The sequence below is a fragment of the Tenrec ecaudatus genome, chromosome 1 (genome assembly GCF_050624435.1).
Source record: "Tenrec ecaudatus isolate mTenEca1 chromosome 1, mTenEca1.hap1, whole genome shotgun sequence".
In the NCBI taxonomy this organism is placed as follows: Eukaryota; Metazoa; Chordata; class Mammalia; order Afrosoricida; family Tenrecidae; genus Tenrec; species Tenrec ecaudatus.
The window spans coordinates 149,960,266-149,984,042 of NC_134530.1; the positions used below are offsets into that span (position 1 = coordinate 149,960,266).

At 44.4% G+C, this 23,777-nt stretch overlaps 1 protein-coding gene across 2 annotated transcripts in view; it reads right to left on the reverse strand.

The window, feature by feature from the left end:
* AMPD1 (adenosine monophosphate deaminase 1) overlaps positions 1-23,347 on the reverse strand; it is a 31,774-nt gene extending 8,427 nt beyond the window's left edge. The window contains exons 1-7 of one of the 2 annotated variants that reach the window (XM_075540319.1): positions 23,326-23,347; positions 22,042-22,053; positions 18,713-18,893; positions 16,100-16,265; positions 4,816-4,981; positions 1,934-2,153; positions 1,006-1,135 (exon numbers count right to left, since the gene is read on the reverse strand). In XM_075540319.1, coding sequence (XP_075396434.1) covers positions 1,006-1,135; positions 1,934-2,153; positions 4,816-4,981; positions 16,100-16,265; positions 18,713-18,893; positions 22,042-22,053; positions 23,326-23,347 — 897 coding nt within the window. The remainder of the gene's footprint in view (positions 1-1,005; positions 1,136-1,933; positions 2,154-4,815; positions 4,982-16,099; positions 16,266-18,712; positions 18,894-22,041; positions 22,054-23,325) is intronic. The other variant, XM_075540320.1, reaches the window with a different exon arrangement.
* Positions 23,348-23,777: the final 430 nt, after the last annotated feature.

Genomic DNA, 23,777 nt, shown 5'->3' on the forward strand with positions numbered 1-23,777 from the left:
TGGGAGCAGATAGCCTCCTCATCTTTCTTCCCTGGAGAGACTGATGGATTTGAACTGCCGACCTTTTGGTTAGCAGTCTAACACTAACCCACACTGCCACCGGGGCTCTTTGTTGGAGGCCATAGTGCGTACAATCCCACTGTTGGGAGCCAGCAATAAACGTCAGGGTGTGTGTGATCGGACAACTGGTGGAGGTGACCCGGCAAAAAAAGGGCCATCCGAACCTCATGTGTCTATGCAATAGCAACAGCCAGGGCAGGCTAGATGCCTAAGCCTGCCACCTCTCGGACACAGGGGACTTCCTGCTCCTGAGGCACACGGAACTCATGGCGACCGAAACCCCGTCCCTGGGCCAGTTCTGGAGGTAAAGACACTGCTGCTTTCTGCCCAGAAGAGAGAGAGGATTGAGTTTGGAGGCACAGCACAGAGGACATTTATGAGGTAAATATTGTGATAATGACAATTTTATAATTAAAGTCACTTGCCCAAGGTCACATAGGCTGCGGAGCTGGGATTTGGGCCCGAATCACTGCTCAGATATTTCCTGTTGGCACTTCCTTAAGAATCACTTAAATAGCACACTCGTTGAAAGCGTTTCCAGTTGATTGGTTTACACAGTCACTCACAATCCTCACGTGTGATGGGCTGAGCAGCCATTTCCCAGTTTCACAAATGAGAAAACGGAAACTGAAAATATTTAATGACTTCTCCAAGGTCATACAGTTAGGAGATGGCAGAAAAAAAGACCAGCAACAACAACTTCCATATCCTAGAAGGGCAGTCTTTTTTTTTTTTAAGAAGGGTAGTGTTTGAAGATTCGTTTGGTGCTACGTGTTCATGATAATAGTTTTATGTCAATACTAGGGTACATATTTCCACGGGCATAACATGTAGACCATAATCCATCTGCATCAGATGGATTTCCATCAGAAACCTCAGATTAATCAGAAAACTACTATGTTGTCCTCATCCCTCGAGACTTCCTCTGAGCAGCTAAGCCGTCACCTTCCTGCAGTTGTAGAAGTCGCGGTGGGGGTTGTTCTTCAGCTCTTTCAACTCATCCATCTCATTGAGCATCTGGTGGACGTGGAATTTGGAGGACAGGAACCTCAGGCGCCGGTGGGCATAGGTTTTACTAGAAAGATGAAAATAACACACTTTTCTAAAATCCCAGACATCTCGGGAAACCATCATCATTTCAAAACCACCGAGACCCTTACCACCCATAGGAAATAGTAATTAGAACTATCATTTTGGGTTACCCTGCAGCCAATCCTCCTGCAAAGTATTGCGCTCCAGGATTTCGGCTTTCTATCAAAGTCAGAGATAAGAATGAGGGACGGTTTGAGAAGGCATTTTAATAAACCAATGGGGACAGTCCCTCCGGAGTATGGACCCAATGCTTAAGAATCAGCAGGTTTGGGTTTGACTATCAGCTTGCCATGCAGTGTGACGTTGGCCAATATTTACCAAAAACTGAACGTTTCAGCGGATAAACCTGGCATTTTAAACAGACCTACCAGATAGGGCAACTGTGAGGAGTAAAATAAACAATGTACACAAAGTGTCTAACATTGTGTGTGAAGGTAGAACGCACTCACTAAGTCATTGGTAGCATATGAATGGTTCAGTAGTAGAATTCTCAAGGTACAAGTTTAACTCCCGGCCATGCAACCCACCGTTCCCTTTGGAGCCCAGGGGTTACACCTTGAACCACAAAATCAGCAGTTTGAACCCATCAGCTGTTCCCTGACAGAAAGATTTTCGCCGTCACGATTCAAAGTCTCAGAAGCCACTCTATCTTCTAGGGTGGACGTGAGTCAGAATCGAGGCGAATGCAGTGAGTAATAAGTCGCCATTCTCACTGCCGGTAGTATCATTCATGTCAATAGTAATGAGTGTTGTTGTTGCTTAGGTTTCAGGAAACACTTACATGGGTCCTTGAGCAATTAAAGCAAGTAAAAAATTCATATCATCTAAGAAGATGTCCAGATTTGGGTAAGGAAGTGGCTTTGGCTCATCCTTGCTGGCTGCTGCTTCATTAGGATAGATGTAAATGACCCCATCCTTCATTTTGAGGTGATAGCCCAGGTTTTCCGGAAGGTCATCTGTTCGGAAGGGGTCTTCTCCCTTCTTCGGAGGAGGGGTAAAGACTTTTTCCATAAAACAGAGAGTCAGATATCAGCAAATAGATTGAATGACCACATAAAAGTAACCAAACCATGAAGTACTGTTATAAAATACCAGTCACTGAGCTGCCCTACTTGATAAGGTATATTTATCCAGAGTTAAGATAAATTTTTTTTTACCTTCTTCTCTGATGGTGATTAAACTAGTAGTTTAAAATAATTGCCAAAACAATATTTTACGTAGTATAAGAACAGTAGTCAAGTTCTTCAGAAGTACTGCTGACAAATAAGAAATTGTGATATTTACAACTGATGTGGTAGTTACTTAAATTAAATTGTTCACTAAACTGAGTCTTTGACGGCTTCCTGTTCACTATTAGTCTATCAGATAATTTCATAGAAAACTGCAATTAAAAAACAAAATATGGATCTTTACCCTATTTAAACCAACCTTCTAGATTAGTTTCCATGTCGAATGATTTCACTATGAAGCTATGAAAATAAATTCTTCTTATAGGAATGTATCATTATACTGCTGCCCACCTTTTAAAGCACCTCGTTTCTGCTAAAGGAATTCAGAAGGGGTTCGGTGGGTGCACGTTCTTTTTCTTTTCTGCTGCTAACAGTTTCAAGCTGAGGAAGCCAAAAACAACTTTCACACAGGCAGTGTCTTTGCAAACTTGTCCTTTGACCTTTAACAGCGTGGCATTCATGTCTCTTCAGCTGCTGGGTCCCAGGACAGAGAGTCTCCTGTTTGCAAGTGTCGCTCGAGCAGCAGCCAGAGTGAGCATGAAGGGAGCACCGTGTGAAGGACACGTCGGCCGCCTCCTTTCAAAACTGGGAGAGAAGGCACACGGGGGGGGGGCGGGGCGCGGGGGTAAAGCCAGTGCGGTGCTACACTGAACACCAACGATCAACCCTCATTCTCAATTACACTCGAGAGGTGAAGTGTGACTTAGGGGAAATCGACACCAAGGAACAGCTTGAATATGCATATTAAAGAGGGTGGGTGTAGCAATATAATGAGTGGCCAACCAGGACACGTGTGTAATACAATTTTAAATATTATAAGAAATGACAAAGAGGGGCTTGTAGAATGAACCTCTTTAATCATATAACCATTTGGAAGTTCAAAAACCTTTAAATATTTGCCTCTCCAGAAATGCCCATTCTAGGAGTCTAGTCCCAAGGCTACTACAATACAATTGCACAAAGATGCTTATGTAAGGATATTTGGAAATATGTTGTTATTGGGCAGCCACTGAAATGCCCCAAAATAAACATTGTTTAAATTATGATAGTGTTGCAATAAAAAGACTGTGCTATTATTAAGAATAGCTACTGCGATTTAGACAGGCAGAAAGTAAAATGTAAGTATGTAAATGACATACTATGGAAACTCAAAAGAGTTTACTTTCATTCCGGGGTTAGAGGAAGGCAGGAAATAATAGTCTTTGGAGGATTATTTATTACTGGACATAGAGTGAATGAGGGAACAGGGTGAAACACAGGGAACAGCATGGGAACAGTGCTGGTACAAGGACATGTCCATTTATATGGAGCAGGGGCACCTCTGCACAGAACAAAGGTGGAGAAGTGGCAGATGTGGAGATAGGTTGAATGCAAGTTAAACCAACCAACCAGCCAGTAAAAATTGTAAAAGTACCATAGTTTAGAGGCCAGATGGTAAAAGGACCGGAGTTTAGAGGCCAGATGGTGGTAGGGCTTAGATGCTGTGCCTAAAGACTGCGGCTTTGGTTTTGTTGGTAAGGGAGAGTAACTTACGTTGTTTGTGAGAAGAAGGTTGAGCTTACAACTGTGTTGTTGTTTTTTTCACTAATAGTTTTGTTTAATAAAGGATTTTGTTGGGACAACTGTACTTCTATTCGTATTTGTATAAGTATAGTTTGGATTCTCTGTTGCTTTCTTTAATCTATGTGTCCAACATTTCAGAATGACCACTTTTTCTTGATTGCTGTAAACTTATTTTTTTTAATTAGGGGCTCATACAACTCTTATCACAATCCATACATGTACGTACATCAATTGTATAAAGCACATCTGTACATTCTTTGCCCTAATCATTTTCAAAGCATTTGCTCTCCACTTAAGCCCTTTGCATCAGGTCCTCTTTTTCCCCTCCCTCCCCGCTTCCCCCTCCCTCATGAGCCTTTGATAATTTATACATTATTATTTTGTCATATCTTGCCCTATCCGGCGTCCCCCTTCATCCCCTTTTTTGTTGTCCGTCCCCCAGGGAGGAGGTCATATGTAGATCCTTGTAATCGGTTCCCCCTTTCCAACTCACTCACCCTCTACTCTCCAAGTATCACCCCTCACACCCCTGAGAACTGTGTTTTAATAAGATATCCCACATTAATGTGAGGCTAAACTGAGAGTAAGACAACTTTTAGCAGTGTGGGGCTATTGAAATCATCTAGGCACGGGGAAATCCAGGGTCAAGTTAGGGGTCTGGAGGAGGGCGAAGAGAGAAGATATTATGAGAGGTATTTTCCAGACTAAATGAAGTGATTGAGCACGCATGTGTCACAGGAAGGAGAATGGAGCCAACGAGGACTATGACTTTTTACACTGGGTTCTTTGTAATTTAGGAGCATGTTTTACATTTATATTTAGTAGTCAAACCTAAAGATACATTTTCTACACCTATGAGATTATGAATTACCTGGATAGACGCTCTCGCTTGCTCCCCAAGCCTCGCCCTCAATGTTCCGTAAGTACTTGGAAGGAGTTTTAGGGAACCTCTGAATTGACTTCTTCATGTATTTCTCCCGTATACACAGTGCCCTGTACAGCCCTGTGCAAACCATCTCAAAATCTTCGATTGTAACCTGGCAAGAAAAGTTCAGAGTATCAGGAAATCTGAGACATAGACTGAGCTTCTCTCTGGTCCCTCCCACCTCTCTTGCTTGTTGTAGTTCAGGCCAACCTCCCTCACCCCACGGAACTTCGGATGCTTCCCCATTGACTTGGGCACTGGGCCTCCCTCTAGGAGTAGGTCCTAAAAGTTTGATAGATCTTTCATTTCTATCAAAGCTTATTTGGCCTGCAGTTCTTTCCCTTAACAGTTCTGTCATTGTTTGTATTTCACTAGATACCATACCCACTATTGTGACATTCTTATCATAGCATAGTAGAATTTCCCCATAAGGTTTCCAAGCCCATAAATCTTTACAGTAGCAAACTGCTTTATCTTTCTCCTGTGGAGCAGCTAGTAGGTTCGAACCACCAACCTTTTGGTTAGCAGCCCAGTGCTTAACCCACTTTGCCACCAGAGTTCCATTCTTCACTAGATAGATGTTGTAAAAAAAAAAAAGTGCCATCAAGTCAGTACTAACTCATAGGGACCCAATGAAGATGGAAACGCGGCTGGTCCTGCGCCATCCCCACAGTTGTTTTGGCCGCTGTGTTGGCCCTTCCTGTGGAGGGTTCTCTCTCTCTTTGCTGTCTTTCCACTTCATCAAGGATGATGTCCTTTCCCAGCAAGTAGATGCTTCTGATAACAGGTGAGACAAGTCTCACTAGCTTTGCTTCTAAGGGCATTCTGGCTGTCCTTTTCTAAGACAGATATATGTTCTCTTTCTTTTTCATTTCATTTTATTTTATTTTGATCATCAGTTATATTGGCTTGTCACCCACCTACCCTACAATTCAATAGTTCAATCTTATCAAGAACAATCACACAATCATTACTACAGTCAACTCTAGAACCTTTTCTTCTTCTTGTACTCATTGTTTTCCTGTAATTATGTTTGTAACTGTGGTAAAAATATGCACAACAAACATTTTACCAATTCAACAACTTCTACGTGTATATTTCACTGCCATTGATTATATTGATTATACTCTTTGTGTTGTACAACCACCATTAACAAACTCAATGCTGTTTGGGCCAGGTCCGAACCATGCAGCTGCTTGCCCCAGTTCTCCTGAAAGATGGCCTGCTGGACTGTGCGGCCCCTTTCTCCCCGCCTCTCCAGGCCAGAGCTGGACTGTGAAGTCCCTGCCTCCAGCATTTCAAGGAGCTTTTCTCTGCAGGCTGGGTCTGTTCAGCCCCTTCCCTCAGCGTTCCAGGATGATTTACTCACAGACCACACCCTGACTCAGACCCTGCAACTGCAGCACCAGAAGGCCCTCCTTCCCCTTATCAGTTCACCTGTCCTTGGCTCAAGCCCTATATATGTCCCACTGCCTCACTGCCAGGTGCGATTCCCCTGACATAACTCGTTGGGGTTGGGTCTCAGAACCCGCCCGGGGGTTCAAGATGCCCCTGTGCTTCTCTGCTCTTCCTTCCCTCCTGGAAGTTCTTTTCTTGCCTCTATAAAATCTTTCTTAACTTCACATTCCTGGCTAAATTCTATCTCTGTTCTGCACCTCCATCTCCAACCTCTCAAAGGCCCCTAAGCAAACACTCTTCCTCCTACATACCTGGTAACCACTGGTCTTTTTTTTTAAGTCATTTTCTTGATATAATATTCACTTATCATATACTTGCATAGATAAATCACTTTTTAAAAGAGTTGTATATACATTGTCACAATCAGTTCTAATGCTACGTTCCCCCTCCCAGATTTATTTGTTCTTGTGGCGATTAGGGTGCTTTCAATACTCCCTGCCAACACCATACTATAAATGCACTTCTTCTCCTCTGGTTTTCCATCTTCAGTGTCCAACTTTCACAGGCATATGAAGCAACAGAAAATAACCATTGCTTGGATCAGGTGTACTTTAGTCCTCAGAGTGACATAATTGCTCATCCACACTTTAGAGAGGTCTGAGTCCCAGATCTCCCTAATGCGGTATGTCCTCTGACTTCCAGATGCTGCTCTGATGAGCACAGAGTTGTGGATCTGAGCAAGATGGACATCCTTGACAACTTCAAGCACATCTCCATTTTTCATGATGTTATCTATTGGTCCAGTTGCGAGGACTGTGGTTTTCTTTACATTGAGATGCAATCCATAGCACTGGTTATCTAGCAGATATGATTAAAACTACTTATTCTAAAAGGTAAATGCTTCCTTCCTTCCAGATAACATGCGGGCATTTTAAGTGTAGGCTTCTGAATACTGAAAGGCAATGTGATTCTAATGAGATTTCAAACCACTTGTAGGCTAGTGAGGGAACTGTTGGGGGAAGACGGGGTGGTGTGAATCCCCCGGACCCCTCACACACGCACCCCCTTCTGTAGCTGTAGACAGATCTGAATGTTAGCCTGTGAGCGGTCACTCTTTGAATGGCTTTGAGGACCATTACTTCTGGCTAAAAGCAGAGAGATACATGTATTTTATTTTATTAGATGCTCTTACAGTTCTTTTTTTCTTTTCCTTCCTTTTTAAAATCATTGTTTTGGGGGCTCATACAACTCTTATCATATTCCATCCATCCATCCATGTGTCAAGCACATCTGTGCATATGTTGTCATCATCTTTTTCAAAACATTTTCTTTCTACTTGAGCCCCTGGCATCAGCTCCCCATTTCCCGCCTCCCTCCCTCTTATCCCCCTTGATAATTTTTTTTTCTTTTCATGTCTTACACCAACTGCTGTCTCTTTTAAACACCTCAGGAACAATAAGGAAAGTAGCAATACTAGGAGGGTAAGGAGTGGGGGTGGGGGGATATGTGGGAACTGATCCTTATGATTGACACAGGGGCCCCCTCTTAGGGGGACAGACAGCAGAAAAGAGATACGTTTTTATTAGAACATTGGGATATTCTGACACAGGCCTATTCCCCCTTCCTCCAAATGTGACTTCTGGCTAAGGGAGGCATAATCAAGTAGTTCTGACTTTAAATCATTGACTATTCCTGCTCCCTCCCCCACCCCTGGGGATCAATGTAAGCTTGTTCCCAAAGGTTGGCAGTTCAGATGTGATCCTAATCAGTTCAACTATTTCTAAAGAGCTTGTAAAGTATGTAACACATGGTGCTAGATCAGGGATCCGCTTTCAGGGACATACTTGTGAACATTGCCAACGAGTGAGCCATCCGTTGGTCAGCAACTCAAGGGAAGAAGTTAGGTCTTATTTTCATTCCTGTCCTCAGCCCTGAGGATGCTCTACAGCAGGGGTTCTCAGCCTTCCTCATGCCCTTCCTCATGCCGTGGCCCTTTCATACCGTTCCTCATGTGGTGGTAACCACCCCCCAAAACATAAAATTATTTTCGTTGCTACTTCATAACTGTAATTTTGCTACTGTTATGAATCGGGCAACCCTGTAAGAGGGTCGTTTGACCCCCCCCCCAAAGGGGTCACGACCCACAGGTTGAGGACCGCTGCTCTACAGTCAGCAGTGGACTGTTAGCTGCAAGGTCTGTGCTTCCATCCCACCAGCTACTCCACACACGACAGACGAGGCTTTACAAATTCACAGCTGCAAAGATGTATAGCCTCAGAATCCTTCGGAGTCTGCATTGCTCCACAGTGGAATTGGGGTTGGCTGTTGGCACATACTGCACAACACCTAGCAAGGAGTAGTCCTTGATACCAAAGCCAAACTCACTGCCATTGAGTCAATATGGACTCACAGTGACCCCGGAGGGTTTCCAAGACTATATCGTTTACAGGAGTAGAAAACCCAGTCTTTCTCTTGAGGGGTTGCTTGTGGTATCGAACAGCCAACCATGTGGATCATAGCCTAACACATGACCACTATACCACCAGGGCTTTCTAGTCCTCAGTGAGACCTGGTTAAATGGAATCCCCCCCCCTTTTTTTTAAATCAGAGATTAATGGCCCATAGAACTTCATCCTGCTATCATTTTCAGCTCTCTTTTTCATTCAGGTACACATTAAAACTAGGTGGAGTGTTATTCAGCCACATCTAGCCAACAAATATACAAGTATAGTGATATAGTTTGTTCTTCAAAGTCTCCAGGACCACTTTTAAATAACTTAGGATGGATCCTAAATGGATCAGTTATATGAGAAGGGGGCCTGGGACTGGTCATAAAACTATATTTGGAGCACGGACTGATGGCTAAACACAGTTTCACCCACCTGGTGCTGATTCTGCAAGTCCCTGTGGCAGAGGTTTATGAATTGGCCAGCCCTTATGGATAGGACAAGCAGGTCAGGTTGTTTGTGCCATGAGTTTACTAGCCCTGTGGCACACGAGAGTCTGTTCCAAGCAATAATCTACTGTGCACGCATCTGCCACGAAATTGGAGAGGACAGCCAGACAGAAAGACAACAATAGCCTTTTGGAACTTGCTCTCTCTCTCTTTTTAATCAGTTATGCCACATTTATTAATTTAGGCATTTCTTCATTTTCACCACCTAGCGATCATTTCACCCACTGCACTATTTGGCAATCAATCTCTTGTCTCCCTCTTCAGCAAGTGAGAGGCAGATCCCTTTTCCTTGGGGAAGAGAAATCCATGGCTTGTTGCCTTTTTCAATAACGAACATGTTGGGAACGGGGTGGCAGAGCTGTTGCCATTGGCACTTTTCACATGAGCCGCATCCAAAGAGCCAGGACGTTTCTCTCCAGTGGTGATCACTCTAGTTCTTCCTTCCCAGGTTAGCACCTGCAGTCACCGTGTATACACACATTACCGGTGTAGAACTTGTTGAGATTTGTCATCTTACCAGTCTCCAAATCGATCTGAACGGTGCCGTTCACGTTCATGAGGGGATCAGGATAGCGGGTGGTGAGGGATTCCTTTTGTGCCCACAAAGATCGTTCTTACTTTGCACAAATGTGCTTTGCCTCCTCCGATGTAATACAATGAACAGCTAATCGAACCTTGGTCTCATAGATCAGACGGAGATTCTCTCGGGCCTTGTCCATGCTGACGACAGCCACACCCCAGCAAGGGAGGTTCGATCAGGTAGAACCTGCCATCCATCTTTTTTTAAAATCATTTTATTGGGGCTCATGCAACTCTTATCCCAATCCAGACATACATCAATTGAGTAAAGCACACTTATACATTCGTTGCCCTCGTCATTCTCAAAATTCGCCTTCCACTTGGGTTCCTGGAATCAGCTCGTTTTCCTTTTTTTCCCTCCCCCTCCCTCCCCGCTCTCCCTTCCCTCATGAACCCTTAATAATTTATAAATTATTATTTTATCTTATCTTACAGTGCCTGGCGTCTTCCTTCACCCACTTTCCTGTTGCCCATCCCCCAGAGAGGAGGTTATATGTAGATCCCTGAGATAGGTTCCCCCTTTCTACACCCCCTTTCCTCCCGGTATTGCCACTCTCACCATTGGTCCTGAGGGGTTCATCTGTCCTGGATTCCCTGTGTTTTCAGATCCCATCTGTACCACTGTGCATCCTCTGGTCTAACCAGGTTTGCAAGGTAGAATTGGGATCATGATAGTTGGCGGGAAGGAAACGTTTAAGACTTGTGAGTTTCATTATTGCTATACTGAACCCTGAGTGACTCAGCTCCTCCCCACTACCTCTTTGCAAGCGATCTTCTTTCATAAACTATGATATATCAGAATTCATCACTGCCTTAACTTTTTCATAATCTTGTTCAAGAATTCCAGCAACAATCAGAACACCTTAAGAATTTACATTAGACTTTCCTAATAAACACCCTATAGTTCTTTTAGGTAGCGAACCCCTATTACCGCTCTTAATAATTTCTGATTTAATCACAGCTTTTGGCTTTACTTCACAACTCTGATCAACTCCAGTATCAACTTTAATTTCTTGAGTACTTAGGTTAAAACTTCCTGATAAAAACTGTATTACTCTTTCAATAAGAGGCTTCTGTTCTTTAGAATCAGCAAACTGCTGTGAGGGCTTCTGAGCTTTCTCTTGGTTACTCAACCCAACTGCAGGGAGAACAGAGGCTGGGATTTTGTCTGTTTGACTAGGTCTGGTCTCCTGCTGTGAGGCTGGGGGATACTTGTGATTGCTGCCATTCAACGATTCTCTTGCTGGGTTGGGCAGAGGCCTTGCCTTCTGAGCTCTGTTGGGCGGGACTTGGATCCAGCTCCTTCCTCTGTTTTCCCGCCGGGAAGCCTCTGCTAATGGCAACCCTTCACTGTTGAACTTTGAGCGAAATGGACTCGACCAATGAGTTCCCTTCTTACAGCGGGGGCAGAGTTCAGGCTCTTTTAAACCGGAATTAGGTGGCCCCGGCCCATGCTCTGGTGCAGGCCGCAGTTTGCTTGCACAGGCAGGCTGATCGGCCTGTGTTGTCTGTACTCTCTTTGAAGATGACCTGTCTTTCCGTAACTAAAGTACTCTCTTCTAGGTCTAAAATAATTTGCCAGTGCAGCTGCCATGAGGTCTGCCTTGTGTTCCTCTGCCCCTACACTCCTGCATATCCTAAAATAATCCAGCAACGTGCCCTGTTCCCTGTAGGGACGCAAGGCATTTTCACAGTGCTTATTAGAGAAATCATAAGATAGCTTATGCACTAGGTCTCTTACTGCCTGGACATTCGTCACACATTTGGAAATAGCATCTTCCAGTCGGGACACAAAGTCAGAGTAAGGCTCATCATTCCACTGTCTTATAGTCATGTAACTCAGCTTTCTCTCTTCTGATGGAATTATCTTTTCCCAGACCCTTAAGCAAACTTCACTTGTCTGTCCTATTGTCTGTTCAGTAAACTGTAGTTGAGACTCAACTGTGATGTAATTCTCATCTCCTAGCAGCTGATGAACCCCTTATCTATGCCCTGTTCTGCGTCTTTGCATGCTCGTGCAAGGGCTGCCTCGTTCCATAGCATCTGATATTGCAAAGATTCTGAAGGGGAAAGGCACACCTTCGTCAAAGCTTTCCAGTCTGCCGGGATCCAATATTCCGTATCTGCCATATTCTTGACCATACCAATTACAAATGGTGAATCTGGACCCTAACTAGTTACTGCCTGCTTGAGATCTTTCAGAAGCTTCAAGGGAAAGGCTGTATATTGCCTTTCTTGATTCCCTTCGGTTATTGTTCATCGGGCTCCCTGTCTATAATTCTAACAGGATAAGCCATTCTGAATTCTAAGTCTGCTTCTTGAGCTATACTCTTTATTCTCCACCCGGGAGAGCAAAGGTGCTTTCCTACTCCCTCTTTGCCTCTCACTTTCCAAGGTCCACTTTCTAGGTTAAATCTCTCTATTTGCATTTCTTTGGATCTAATCTCTTCTCCTCCAGCACTGGCTTGCTTGATAGTATTGTAATTCCCTGCTCTATACTCTGGTGGGGCAGATGCTTCTACTCTGCCATTTCCTGATTCAAACTTCGCCTTCTCAGCTACATCTAAAATCTTCTCATCTGCCTGAAACTCATTCTGCCTGCTTCTCACCTGATTTAAGTCTGTGTAGCTTAGAGATTTCTCACTACTCTGATGGTCTGGATCCTTCACTCTCTCACCTTGCAGCAGCTCCAACATGGCTTTAATCTGCACCCACAGAACCCAGGTCTCCATGAGTATGCTCTGTCCTTCCCTGTGAGCTTTTCTTAAGTTAATGGCTACCTTATCCCAGATCTCCAAATCGAAGATTCCTGACTCCAGAAAAGAAGGATTAAATTTCTTTACCAATTGAAGAAACTCTTTCATTCTCTTATTCTTTACCACTACATTTTGTATCTTCAAGAGGCGGCAAAGAGTGGTGCCATACTCTGTATCCTTGCTCTTTCCCTGACCCATAGCTCACTCAGACTAAAAACTTCACACTTAAAAAAATTAACTCAAAAAGAACTTTCCCGATTCACCCTCACTGTCTGATAAGGGCGAACAATTGTTACATGGGATATAACATGAAAGAGCTCTTTTATTACTGGGCCCCACATAATGGGCACCATCTGCCAGGGGAAGCCAGCCCCTAGCACATCATTACGGGTCCAGTAGGCACAATTGTACAGCAATAATAAGTAAAGATCATAGTAAAGTTATAGAGAGCATGAGAGATAGAAGAGAAGTATTGAAATAAATGGAGTCAGAGACAATTCATGGTAGCATGCTCACCTCAGCCTTACTTGGTGGTCCACTACAGCTGGGCATTGGGTCCCCATCATGCACTCCCCTCATTCACAATGATATGATTTTTCCCCGCGCCTTTGTTGTTTGAAACCTGGTCCCTTTGGCCCTTCATAAATGACGCATGCTGGTGTGCTGCTTTCATGTGGGCTTTGTAGCTTCTGGGCTAGATGGCTGCTTGTTTACTTTCAAGCCTTTAAGTCCCCAGACGCTATATCTCTCAATAGCCGGGCACCATCAGCCTTCTTCACCACACTTACTTATGCACACATTCGTCTTCAGCATTTATGTAGGGATCATCCATCTTAATAAATCACTACATGCCAATTTTTAAAACAACATTTCCTGTCAGAGCATATGTAAGTCTATTTCTTAAGAAAATGACAACAGGAAACATTCTCTCAGTTTGTAGGGACCAGTGGATGGATGAGGAGCAAACACACCCGTCAGTTTGTCCAGCAGCCAATGAGCAGCTATTTGCTTAAGATGCTTCTTGGGACCAGGAGCCATGGCTGCACTGAGTACACAAAGAGGTGTTGGCCTGCCCTTCCCCCCAGAAGAATTTATTTCAGAGGATGACATTGAATCTGCAGCTCTGGGAGAGGGATATATCTGATCATAGAACACGGGAGCAGATGAAGGGGGAGGAAGAGAGTAGAGTACATCCTGGCCCACAAGGCCTTGAGGATGACGTTCCCACTCAGAGCAACCGGTCCACAGAGAAGACCACATGACCGGTCCCACTATGAGACACAACATCCCTCACTGACCTTTAGCCCTACAGGGGACAACACTGGAGACACAGTGGGAATTGCACCCGATCTGATTCCACCACACCAAGACAAAACAATAAGTGGATGCAACAGAACAGCAAGGAGATAGAGCAACAAGTTCCCCCAGGGAATGCCGAAGGTAGACTTTGGGGCCAAGGTTTGGTGCCCCAACAGACTGGACTAGAAAACATTCGTAAAGGCCAACAAACAGTCCTTGAACTAACTACAAGCTTTTCTTTCTTGTTGTGTTTTGTTTTGTTGTTTTTTGTCTTTGGTTTGTTGTTGCTATTGTTTTTGTTATATATTGTTGCTTGGTTTTGCTCTGTCTTGTTTTTGTGCATGTTATTATCTCCTCAGGTCTGTCTAAATAAGATAGGCGGATGAACAATGTGGAGGAGAAAACAATGGGACCAACAGTTCCGGGGGTCATGAGAGAGGGGGAAGGTGGGGGGAAAGGTAGTGGTGTTAACAAACCCAGAGAAAAGGGAACAACAAATGATCAAAATCGGTGATGAGGAGGGTGTAGGAGGCCTGGTAGGGCATGATTAAGAGTAATGTAACCAACAAGAAATACTGAAACCCAAATGAAGACTGAGCATGATAGTGGGACAGAGGAAAGTCAAGGGAAATAGAGGAAAGAGCTGGGAGGCAAAGGACATTTATAGAGGTCTAGATAAAGACATGTATATGTACAAATATATTTATATATGAAGATGGGGAAATAGATCTATGTGCATATATTTATAGGTTTAGTATTAAGGTACCAGAAGGACATTGGATCTCCACTACCTTAATGCAAGTACTCCCTCAATGCAAGAATGCTTTCTTCTATTAAATTGGCATTCAATGATGCTCACCTTCCCGACACAACCACTGAAGACAAAGCGGGTGAATAAGCAAATGTGGTGAAGAAAGCTGGTGGTGCCCGGCTATCAAAAGGTATAATATCTGGGGTCTTAAAGCCTTGAAAGTAAACAAGCAGCCATCTAGCTCAGAAGCAACAAAGCCCACATGGAAGAAGCACACCAGCCTGTGCGATCACGAGGTGTCAGAGGGATCAGGTATTATCAGGAAAAAAAATCTTATAATGAATGAGGGGGGAGTAGGGTGTGTAGACCCAAAGCCCATTTGTAGGCCACTGGACATCCCCTTGCAGAGGGGTCTCGGGAAGGAGACGAGCCAGACAGGGTGCGATGTAGCAACGATGAATAATACAACTTTCTTCTAGTTTCTAAATGCTTCCTCCCCCTGCACTATCACGATCCGAATTCTACCTTGCAAGTCTGGCTAGACCAGAGGATGTACACCGGTACAGATAGGAACTGGAAACACAGGGAATCCAGGGTGGATGATCCCTTCAGGACCAGTGGTGTGAGTGGCGATACTGGGAGCGTAGAGGGAGGTTGGGTTGGAAAGGGGGAACCGACTACAAGGATCTACATGTGACCTCCGCCCTGAGGGAAGGACAACAGAAAAGGGGGTGAAGGGAGACGTTGAACAGGGCAAGATATGACAAAATAATAATTTATAAATTATCGAGGGTTCATGAGGGAGTGGGGAGTGGGAAGGGAGGGGAAAATGAGGACCTGATGCCAGGGACTTGGGTGGAGAGTGAATATTTTGAGAATGATGAGGGTAATGAATGTACGGATGTGCTTTATACAATTGATGTATGTATGGATTGTGATAAGAGTTGCATGAGCCCCTAATAAAATGATTTTTTTTTAAAAGAAAGAGGCATTGGAACTTTTTGCCCTCGCTCATCTCCTGCTCTTTGGTCTTTTCTCTCTCCTCTCTTCTCCCTTTCATACCACGGATTTGTTGTAGTTGTTCAGGCTCCCTGAAACCCATCTCTCTAGTCCAGGTCTGCTGGGTTCTACATTTATCAGAAAGTCCCCTGTCCCTCCTGAGGCTCCTGCTCCCACTTTTTGCGGCCATCAGTGAGACTAGACCACCTACTTCTCCCTTGGGTCCCTGTGCCAGAATCTGTCTACTGCCTTCTGCTCTACATACATCTTCTTCCCATGCAATCAAATGAGGCAAAGAAAAGGAAATAATGTTGAATGAAAAAAAACAATATAGATCTACAAGACATTATCTATTCATCTCGAAATAAAATAGAACAAAGGGCAAGTGAAGTAGGGCCTCCCTCAGCGAGGAGTAGAAGGAGGGGAGAGGCTAGAGCAGTCAAGCTGAAAGTCTTTGGGGCAGGGGCATCTGAGGGGGAGGGAGCAACTCACCCCAGAGGCATAATCACCGGTGATCTGCATTCTCTGGAAATCAGGCACAGTCTGGTAGGTAGGTGATGAAGAAATGTATTCATCGATGTTAGACAGTTTGGTGCAAGATGTTTCACTTAGTGGGATTGACAAATTAACTGTCTTTCGTCCTTGGAAGCGCTTCTTTCTATGTTTGGAATTTTAAAAATAGATGAGTTTCATTTTCCCCAGAAGTTCCATTGTGTCATATTGATATTTTACTATGGAATTTTATTTTGAGGAAAAAAAGTGAAAATTAAAATATGGGCTCGAGTACTCCATCAATGCAAGAACACTTTGTTCTATTAAACTGGCATTCTATGATGCTCACCTTCCTGACACCATCGCTGAAGACATAATGTGTGCATAAGCAAATGTGGTGAAGAAAGCAGATGGTGCCCAGCTATCAAAAGATATAGCGTCTGGGGGTCTTAAAGGCTTGAAGGTAAACAAGCGGCCATCTAGCTCAGAAGCAACAAGGCCCACATGGAAGAAGCACACCAGCCTGTGCGATCATGAGGTATCGAATGGATCAGGTCACAGACATCATCAGAAGAAAAAAAATCATATCATCGTGAATGAGGTAGGGAGTGCAGAGTGGAGACCCAAAGCCTATTTGTAGGCCACTGGACATCCCCTTACAGAAAGGTCTCGGGGAGGAGACGAACCAGTCAGGGTGCATTGTAGCAACGATGAAACATACAACTTTCCTCTAGTTCCTAAATGCTTCCTCACCCCCCCCCCCCCCCCACTATCATGATCCCAATTCTACCTTACAAATCTGACTAGACCAAGGGATGTACACTGGTACAGATAGGAACCAGAAACACAGGGAATCTAGGACAGATGATCCCTTTAGGACCAGTGGTGTGAGTGACGATACTGGGAGGGTAGGGTGGAAAGGGGGAACCAATTACAAGGTTCTACATATAATCTCCTCCCTGGGGGCCAGACAACAGAAAAGGGCATGAAGGGAGACATTGGACAGTGAAATTATCAAGGGTTCATGAGGGAGAGGGAACGGGGAGAGGGGAAAAATGAGGAGCTGATGCCAGGGGCTTAAGTGGAGAGCGGATGTTTTGAGAATGATGAGGGTAATGAATGTACAAATGTGCTTTGCACAATTAATGTATGTATGGATTGTGATGAGAATTGTATGAGCCCCTAATAAAATGATTAAAAAAGAAAGAGGATCCAGCCACAGTGGGAGAAGGTTCGCTGAGGACCCCAGCAGTGCTCCCCTTTCTCCTGCCATACCTTCCAGTGATGGCCCTCAGGGAACCTACTAGGAGATCTTTAACAGGAGAAAGGCAGTCTGGGAGCTGCCATCATCCAAGTCATGTCAGCTACTGCTTGTGTCATTTATGAATATACCTCAAACTCTCCATCTTCCCACCTGGACGAAAGAGGGGCAATAATACTGACAGGATAAAATTTGGGGGAGATTTTATGTATAGAAAATGTCTCAAAAGTACTTGGCTCATAGAGAGTGCTTAATACATATTATTTCCTCCCATCATTCCCACTCCACCTCAAGTTCTCCCTTAGGTAGGGCTGCCCCAAAAGGTGAAATACTATTCTTTCCTTAAAAACATGAAATCAAGAAAGAGACAATAGAATGATCTTTTCCACCTGTGCCCGGGGAGGGTGCTGTGAGGAGGGGGTTGCAGGTAGGTGGGAGTCATGGTGAGGTGAAAAAGGAGGAAGAGTCTGGACAAGGCGGATTGACCCAGTGGCTGCAACAATGGGTTCGAGTATAATGACAATATGAATATGTCACAGGACGAAGCAGTGTTTTGTTTAGTGGCGCTTTGTTAAGTGGCGCTTCCTCGATGGCACCTGACACCAATGTGGTGGTACCTGGTTAGGTGCCTTACTGACAGGGTGGCAGTTCAAACCCAATACAGGGTCCAACTCTATGGCAGACAGAACAGATAGTGAGCCTTGAAGTAGTTCAAATACAGGAACATAGATAGACTTTGTGGAGAGGGGCGTATGAAAAACTGCTTAGGGGAAGCACTAAGCATGCATCGTGGCGTGTGGGATGGAAGGGCGCGAGGGTAGAAACGGAGGGAGAGCTGTGTCGCAGAGGCCAGGAGGCAGTCAGACTGGCTGGTTGCAGTGATGCGTGTCACTAGTCACCACACTAAGCTCGGCTAGGGAAGCATTTGAACATGAAGGATTGTGGGTTCCAAGGTGTCTACCCATCGGGTGGGCACGCATGTGTAAGTTGAATGTGCCCGCAGCAGCCAGCAGCCTACTTTGGGCTAATTGTAAAGGCTCGTCTGAGCCTTTGGCTCAGAAGGCGAGAGAGAGAGAGAGAGAGAGAGAGAGAGAGAGAGAGAGAGAGAGAGAGAGAGAGAGAGAGGCAGGCTTTGACAAAACCAAGGTGGGTGAAGCTAAGCCGTCCGCTATTCTCTTCTTTTAGTCACTGATACCGCTACCAGCACACACACTGTGAAGGAAACAAACAAACAAACAAACACCAATAGTAACGCTGGCAGGGGTAAATCCTCATCCAGAGAGACTGACCATAGCTGCCTGGTCTCCACCCCGCCCCTCAAGTGCCCAGCTCTGAACATCCCTCTTACTTACCTCTTGCCCTCTGTAGAGACGGCCAGGGCTTCCAGGTGGAAAATGTGTGCTTGCATCTCATGGTGAGATATGGGGCAGATCTCATCCACATCAAAGGGAGAAATCTCATGCCGGCCTCCCTCATCTCTGACTTCAGAGGCAAATACCTTTTCAGCAAAGCTACGCATCGCATCATCAATTTCTAAAGGAAGTTTTCGCAGGTTAGTACTCCAACCCTTTCCCCCCTAAATCACCTGGGAGTTTCTGTTATAAGGTGCAGTGCTAAGAACGATACTGGGCTCTTGGGGACCCTGCTCCACCCTCAGGCTGCAAGGCTTCTGCTTCCTTTAGTAGGTTCTGCTGTGAGGAGCAGAGACATCTACTCTCAGAAACGTAAGTCAGGTTTCTCCCAGATCTTTGCAGGATGGTCCCGAAGCTGATCCTCAAGATGGAACTTGGCTCTTGGAGACAAGCTCCTCACTCACACGGTTCTGTCTGATCGTAACCACGCCGCCCAGCCCTTGCCTCGAGTATGGTGGTTTTCGGGGAGCTTTGGAAAGGGCAGGGCAGGCTTTGGAGGCTCCCTCCCGAAGAGCTCTGGTCCTCCAAGCAATCCTGAAAAGAGCTGTGGGCTTTTGGGTCTCTGCTCTTTCTAGGCCAGGTACTGTGTTTCTCTCACACACAACAACCTGGGACTCTTGGCGATCCTGATAACTTGATATGTGGGTGTGGAGGAGACAGGGAGTTTGGGAATTTTGATGCTTGGTCTCGGGAGTCCCACTGCGTGTGAACATCAGGCGTCCCATAATGAGCGGCTCCTGGAGAGGCCCTTTTACGTTTATGTGCCTTAATTTTTCCATTCTTTAACGGATGGGTGACATTTAGCTCAACAGTGTATCACTGAAGACCCTCCGGCTATAAGAGAACCAGTTTCATACTAGTCATGATGCACACCAAGCCTCTGCTTTTCTCCCTGTCTCCCCGGGTTCTCTAGAGACCCAGTTGTTTCCATCTGGATAATCATTACCTCTGACACTGCGCAGTGACTCTGGCTGCTATTTCCAGAGAAGAAGAGGTAGCAACACTGATTTGGGCACATAGCTAGTTATTTGGAGCAACAATAGACGACAAACACTCCCCACAGGATGACAGGCCACACTGCATGCAGAGAAAAAGCCCTACAGGCCTCCCCAAAGCCACATTTTCCATGGTAAGTAGTTGTGATATGCTCAAGTCTTGGCTTCGCCTTCCCTGATCTGTAGTTCCTTATCTGTAAAGTGGGCATTCTAAGACCTACCCAACTTGACTCAAATGAGATGAAATGGAAACGCTTTATGGCAGAAAACAAACACCTAACTAAATGGAATAACATAAGATGGTAGCACTGACAAAACAGGCATTTGGTACGAGGAAATGATAAATGACTTATACAGGCTGAGGGGTACATTGGAAATGATAGTCACTGATTCATAACTTCACCACAATCCGGTCAGCCAGTTTTAAAAACCAGCCTGTCACACTGTGTCCTACTGTACTGGCTGGACTTCATGCATCTGTTTGCCTCATTAAACTTAAGCACTTCCTGAAACTGAAAAGCATCTTTGGAAGTTGTGAGTAGTTCTTTAACAGGCACCATGACTCACTAAGGAGCAAATGGAATACTAATAAATGCATTTGATAGCTTGAAAATTCCTCTCTCCACCCCAAGGCCAAAGGATCCCCAGAAATAGTCCCATTCTTCCCTGAACATCACAAGCAAGCACATGCATGTCAAGCATGAGTGGCAAGCATAAATTAGAAGAGGCTTCAGGCACCCTGCAAGGCAGATGGAAATGGACTAATGAGTTATGATGATGATGAGGAGGAGGAAGATGCGGCTGCTTGTATGCCGGGTCTATGGCAATAGTGAAGATGGTCTTCAGAAGTGGTGTGGGCATCTTTGCCCAGAAACTAAATCCTACTTGTTAAAGATCTGGTTCTTGCATAGGACTGCCCATCTCCATTTCTTTCACATTCTTAAACATCCTTGTTTCTACTAAAGTTGTAGATACCTAAACCACTCTGAGTAGGTTAAAAGGAGAAACTCTACTCTCCAGAAGTAGTGTACACGATGAGAAAAAAACTGCGTCTGCTATTGCCTTCCACCGAATCAACCAGTCGCGTGACCTCATGTAGCCACAGCTGAAATTTGACCCCCATTCCAGAGCTCTGCCTTTCAAAATTAATCCAGAGCACGCAGTGGTCATGGGAAAGGAAAGCCCGAGCTTGGGATTTCAAAAGATGAGGAGATCAGATTGGTGGCCATCTGGATTCATGGAGCAAAAGAAGACCTCGTCAGGTTTGGGCGGATAATGGCTGAATTCTTTCCTGAGCATGTTACACTTGAGATAGCGGAGCATCACGTGGGAATGCCTTGAGGCTAGGACATCTACACTTGGACAGGGAATAGGCAAGAGACAGGCTCGAAACGAGAAGCAGAGTGGTGACAGGTAAAGAGTCCAGGAGGTGCTCAGAAGCGGTGTCCGTGTCAGCCAGTCATGTCAACCACGAAATGACCAAGGAACCTCAGTTTTCATCATCATAAGAGGAGAGTATGGATAATAATAATGCCCACCTGAGAGAGTTGTTAAGACAATTAAATAACAAACACTCTCAAATGGCACAATACTACCCAAACGTGGGGGTTATTATTATTAACCCAGGAATTGCAAGGCTTTTGAGAAAAGAACTATCATGCTTGCTTCTTCAATCAATAGTTTCAGGTAGGGGCTGCGGGTGGGAAGCATGCTTATCTCTCAGCAGTGCTTGAATAATGTGGGGGGGATGGAACAAAGTGATAAGCCTTCCATCTAGCACCTTCCATCTCAAAGACAAAGGCGCTCAGAGGCAGATCCATATCAGTCAGCCTAAAAAAGAGTCTGATTTAAGATAAAGGGGCACATACAAATAAAAGTCCTGTTGTCTTTCTAAAATGTTTCTATTTATCTTGTCATAAAAATGCTCAACAAATGTTTTTTTTGCACTGAAATTGAGAGTTAACTAAGGTAAGTTGTGTTAGGCCTTCTTGGCTAATTTGTGTCAATGGAAAGGATTGTTTTATTTTACATTAATCAAATAAGTGGTCCAGCAGTTTCTCTTCAGAGACTGGATTCTTTGGGTGTCTAGAAATACCGTGAGTTCATTTGCTCTACTGTGGGATATCGATGATCAGTGTGAACCCCTGTTGACTATCAATGGTATCCTTTAATTAACACTGCTGAAAGATAACCATGCTTCTAAAGTTAGGAACAGCACCAATTGTCTAATTAACGGTTTGGGAAATGGCAGGAAAAATAATATGAAGTACTCACGTTTTTCTTCAGCTGTATGAATTAAAATAAGATAAGTGAACAACTTTCAGAACTAAGTGCTCGGGACGAAAACACGTGGAGGCGTGTGGGATGCATGACAATTACAGGGTGACTCTCCCTGCTTGCCTACAGTCTGCCGCCATCAGAAACCCCTGGGGCGGTGCCCATCGTACACCTCTTCGTTGTCTTCTCACTTCTAACAGCTCTTCAAAGTTGTGCTTCTCATCTCAAAAAAGGGTCCCCTTTGTAAAAGCTGATGAAGGTAAGTGGGGACTTTTCCAGCACGTTGAAATAACTCATTTGGACACAATTGACTAATACCTACCAAGTCAGGGCTCAGAACCCACTCAGTGGTAAGAGGGTGGGTTGGGTTTTGGGACCAATAGTCATTTCTAACTCTCTCCAATGGAAAGAATACTTACATATGGAAAAGCTTTAGGGGCAAAGATTATTGTCAAAATTCATTTATACTTTTAAAAACCTACAAGCAACCTAAGAGGTTAGTTAGGAAAATTGGAATATTATGGAGTCATTGAAAATGATGCTTGGGATGACATGGTAAGATGATTAAATTATAATGTTAAGCCAAAAATAAAAATGAGAGAGAGAGCAGAATGTAAACTTACATGGACCACATAAGCACAACTGTGTTTAAATACCGCTTTCATTTTACTGCGGGAGTAGACTCAAAAGCAAAGCATCATGAATGGGTATCCTCAGGTGAGCAGCGGCTGTAAGCTCACTGCGGCTCTCCTAGACTCACACGCTTCTTAAATGAACGTTCTGCTTCTGTCTTTTGCAGCAATCGCCCCCTTTTTGTTTCATGTGAAATGTGGGATTTGATACTGAAAAGGACTTTCAGCTTACTACTTAAAAACACATCACCGTGGCTACAAACCTGGGTTGGGAACCATCAGAAAGTAAAATTTGGGTTACTATTTCATCATGTTCATGATTTCAGCTCACACTGTAGCTCGAGGCGTGAGGCAGGACCCTTCTCAGAATTAGATTAGCACAGGTTTTATTTACACTAGATATTAATTGATTAATACTTCACTTTTTTTGAACTGGGATCATCAAAGGTGATAGTGCAATCTTAGAAAAGCATCCCCTTTCTAAATTAAAACAAAAGCAAAAACTCTTGAAAGTGTCTGTCCTCAGAAATGTATTATTAAAGCAACTTGTGTTATGAACCCTAAATTAGGATTATCACAGCTGGCATGATAGCTTAAGAAGTGGTTGCATATGAAAACAATTGAGCTTTTCAAACATTTGCACACCTACCTGCAAGTTTGAACAGAGGCATGGCTGCTGGGTCCTCGGTTCCAGGAGTGGAGATGGGGTGGCTGGCTGACTGACACTCTGAAATGTCCTTACATGCATTTTGTTATTTTGCTTTATCCTCTGAAATCTGAGTCTTCTGGGCTAGGAGGAGAGAGATGAGCTTTGGACCTATTTATAGGATCAGGCAATTGAGAGTGACAAACAGGTGAAGCCTATCTTTGGGATTTTAGAAGAGAGACGTGGTAGGGCCAGACATTGCACTACAATGATCTCAAGATGGTCTTACAGATTAGATTCCTTTTAAACACCGTTCTCTTGGAAGACTCAGCCACCCTAGTGAAATATAATGGAGTTATCTAGTCTTCTGACAAGTCAAGATGCTCCGGGGTTTACCCCAGGGGAGGTGCTTGGTGAGTACACTGGTGTATTTACCAAGCTCTCTCTACACACAC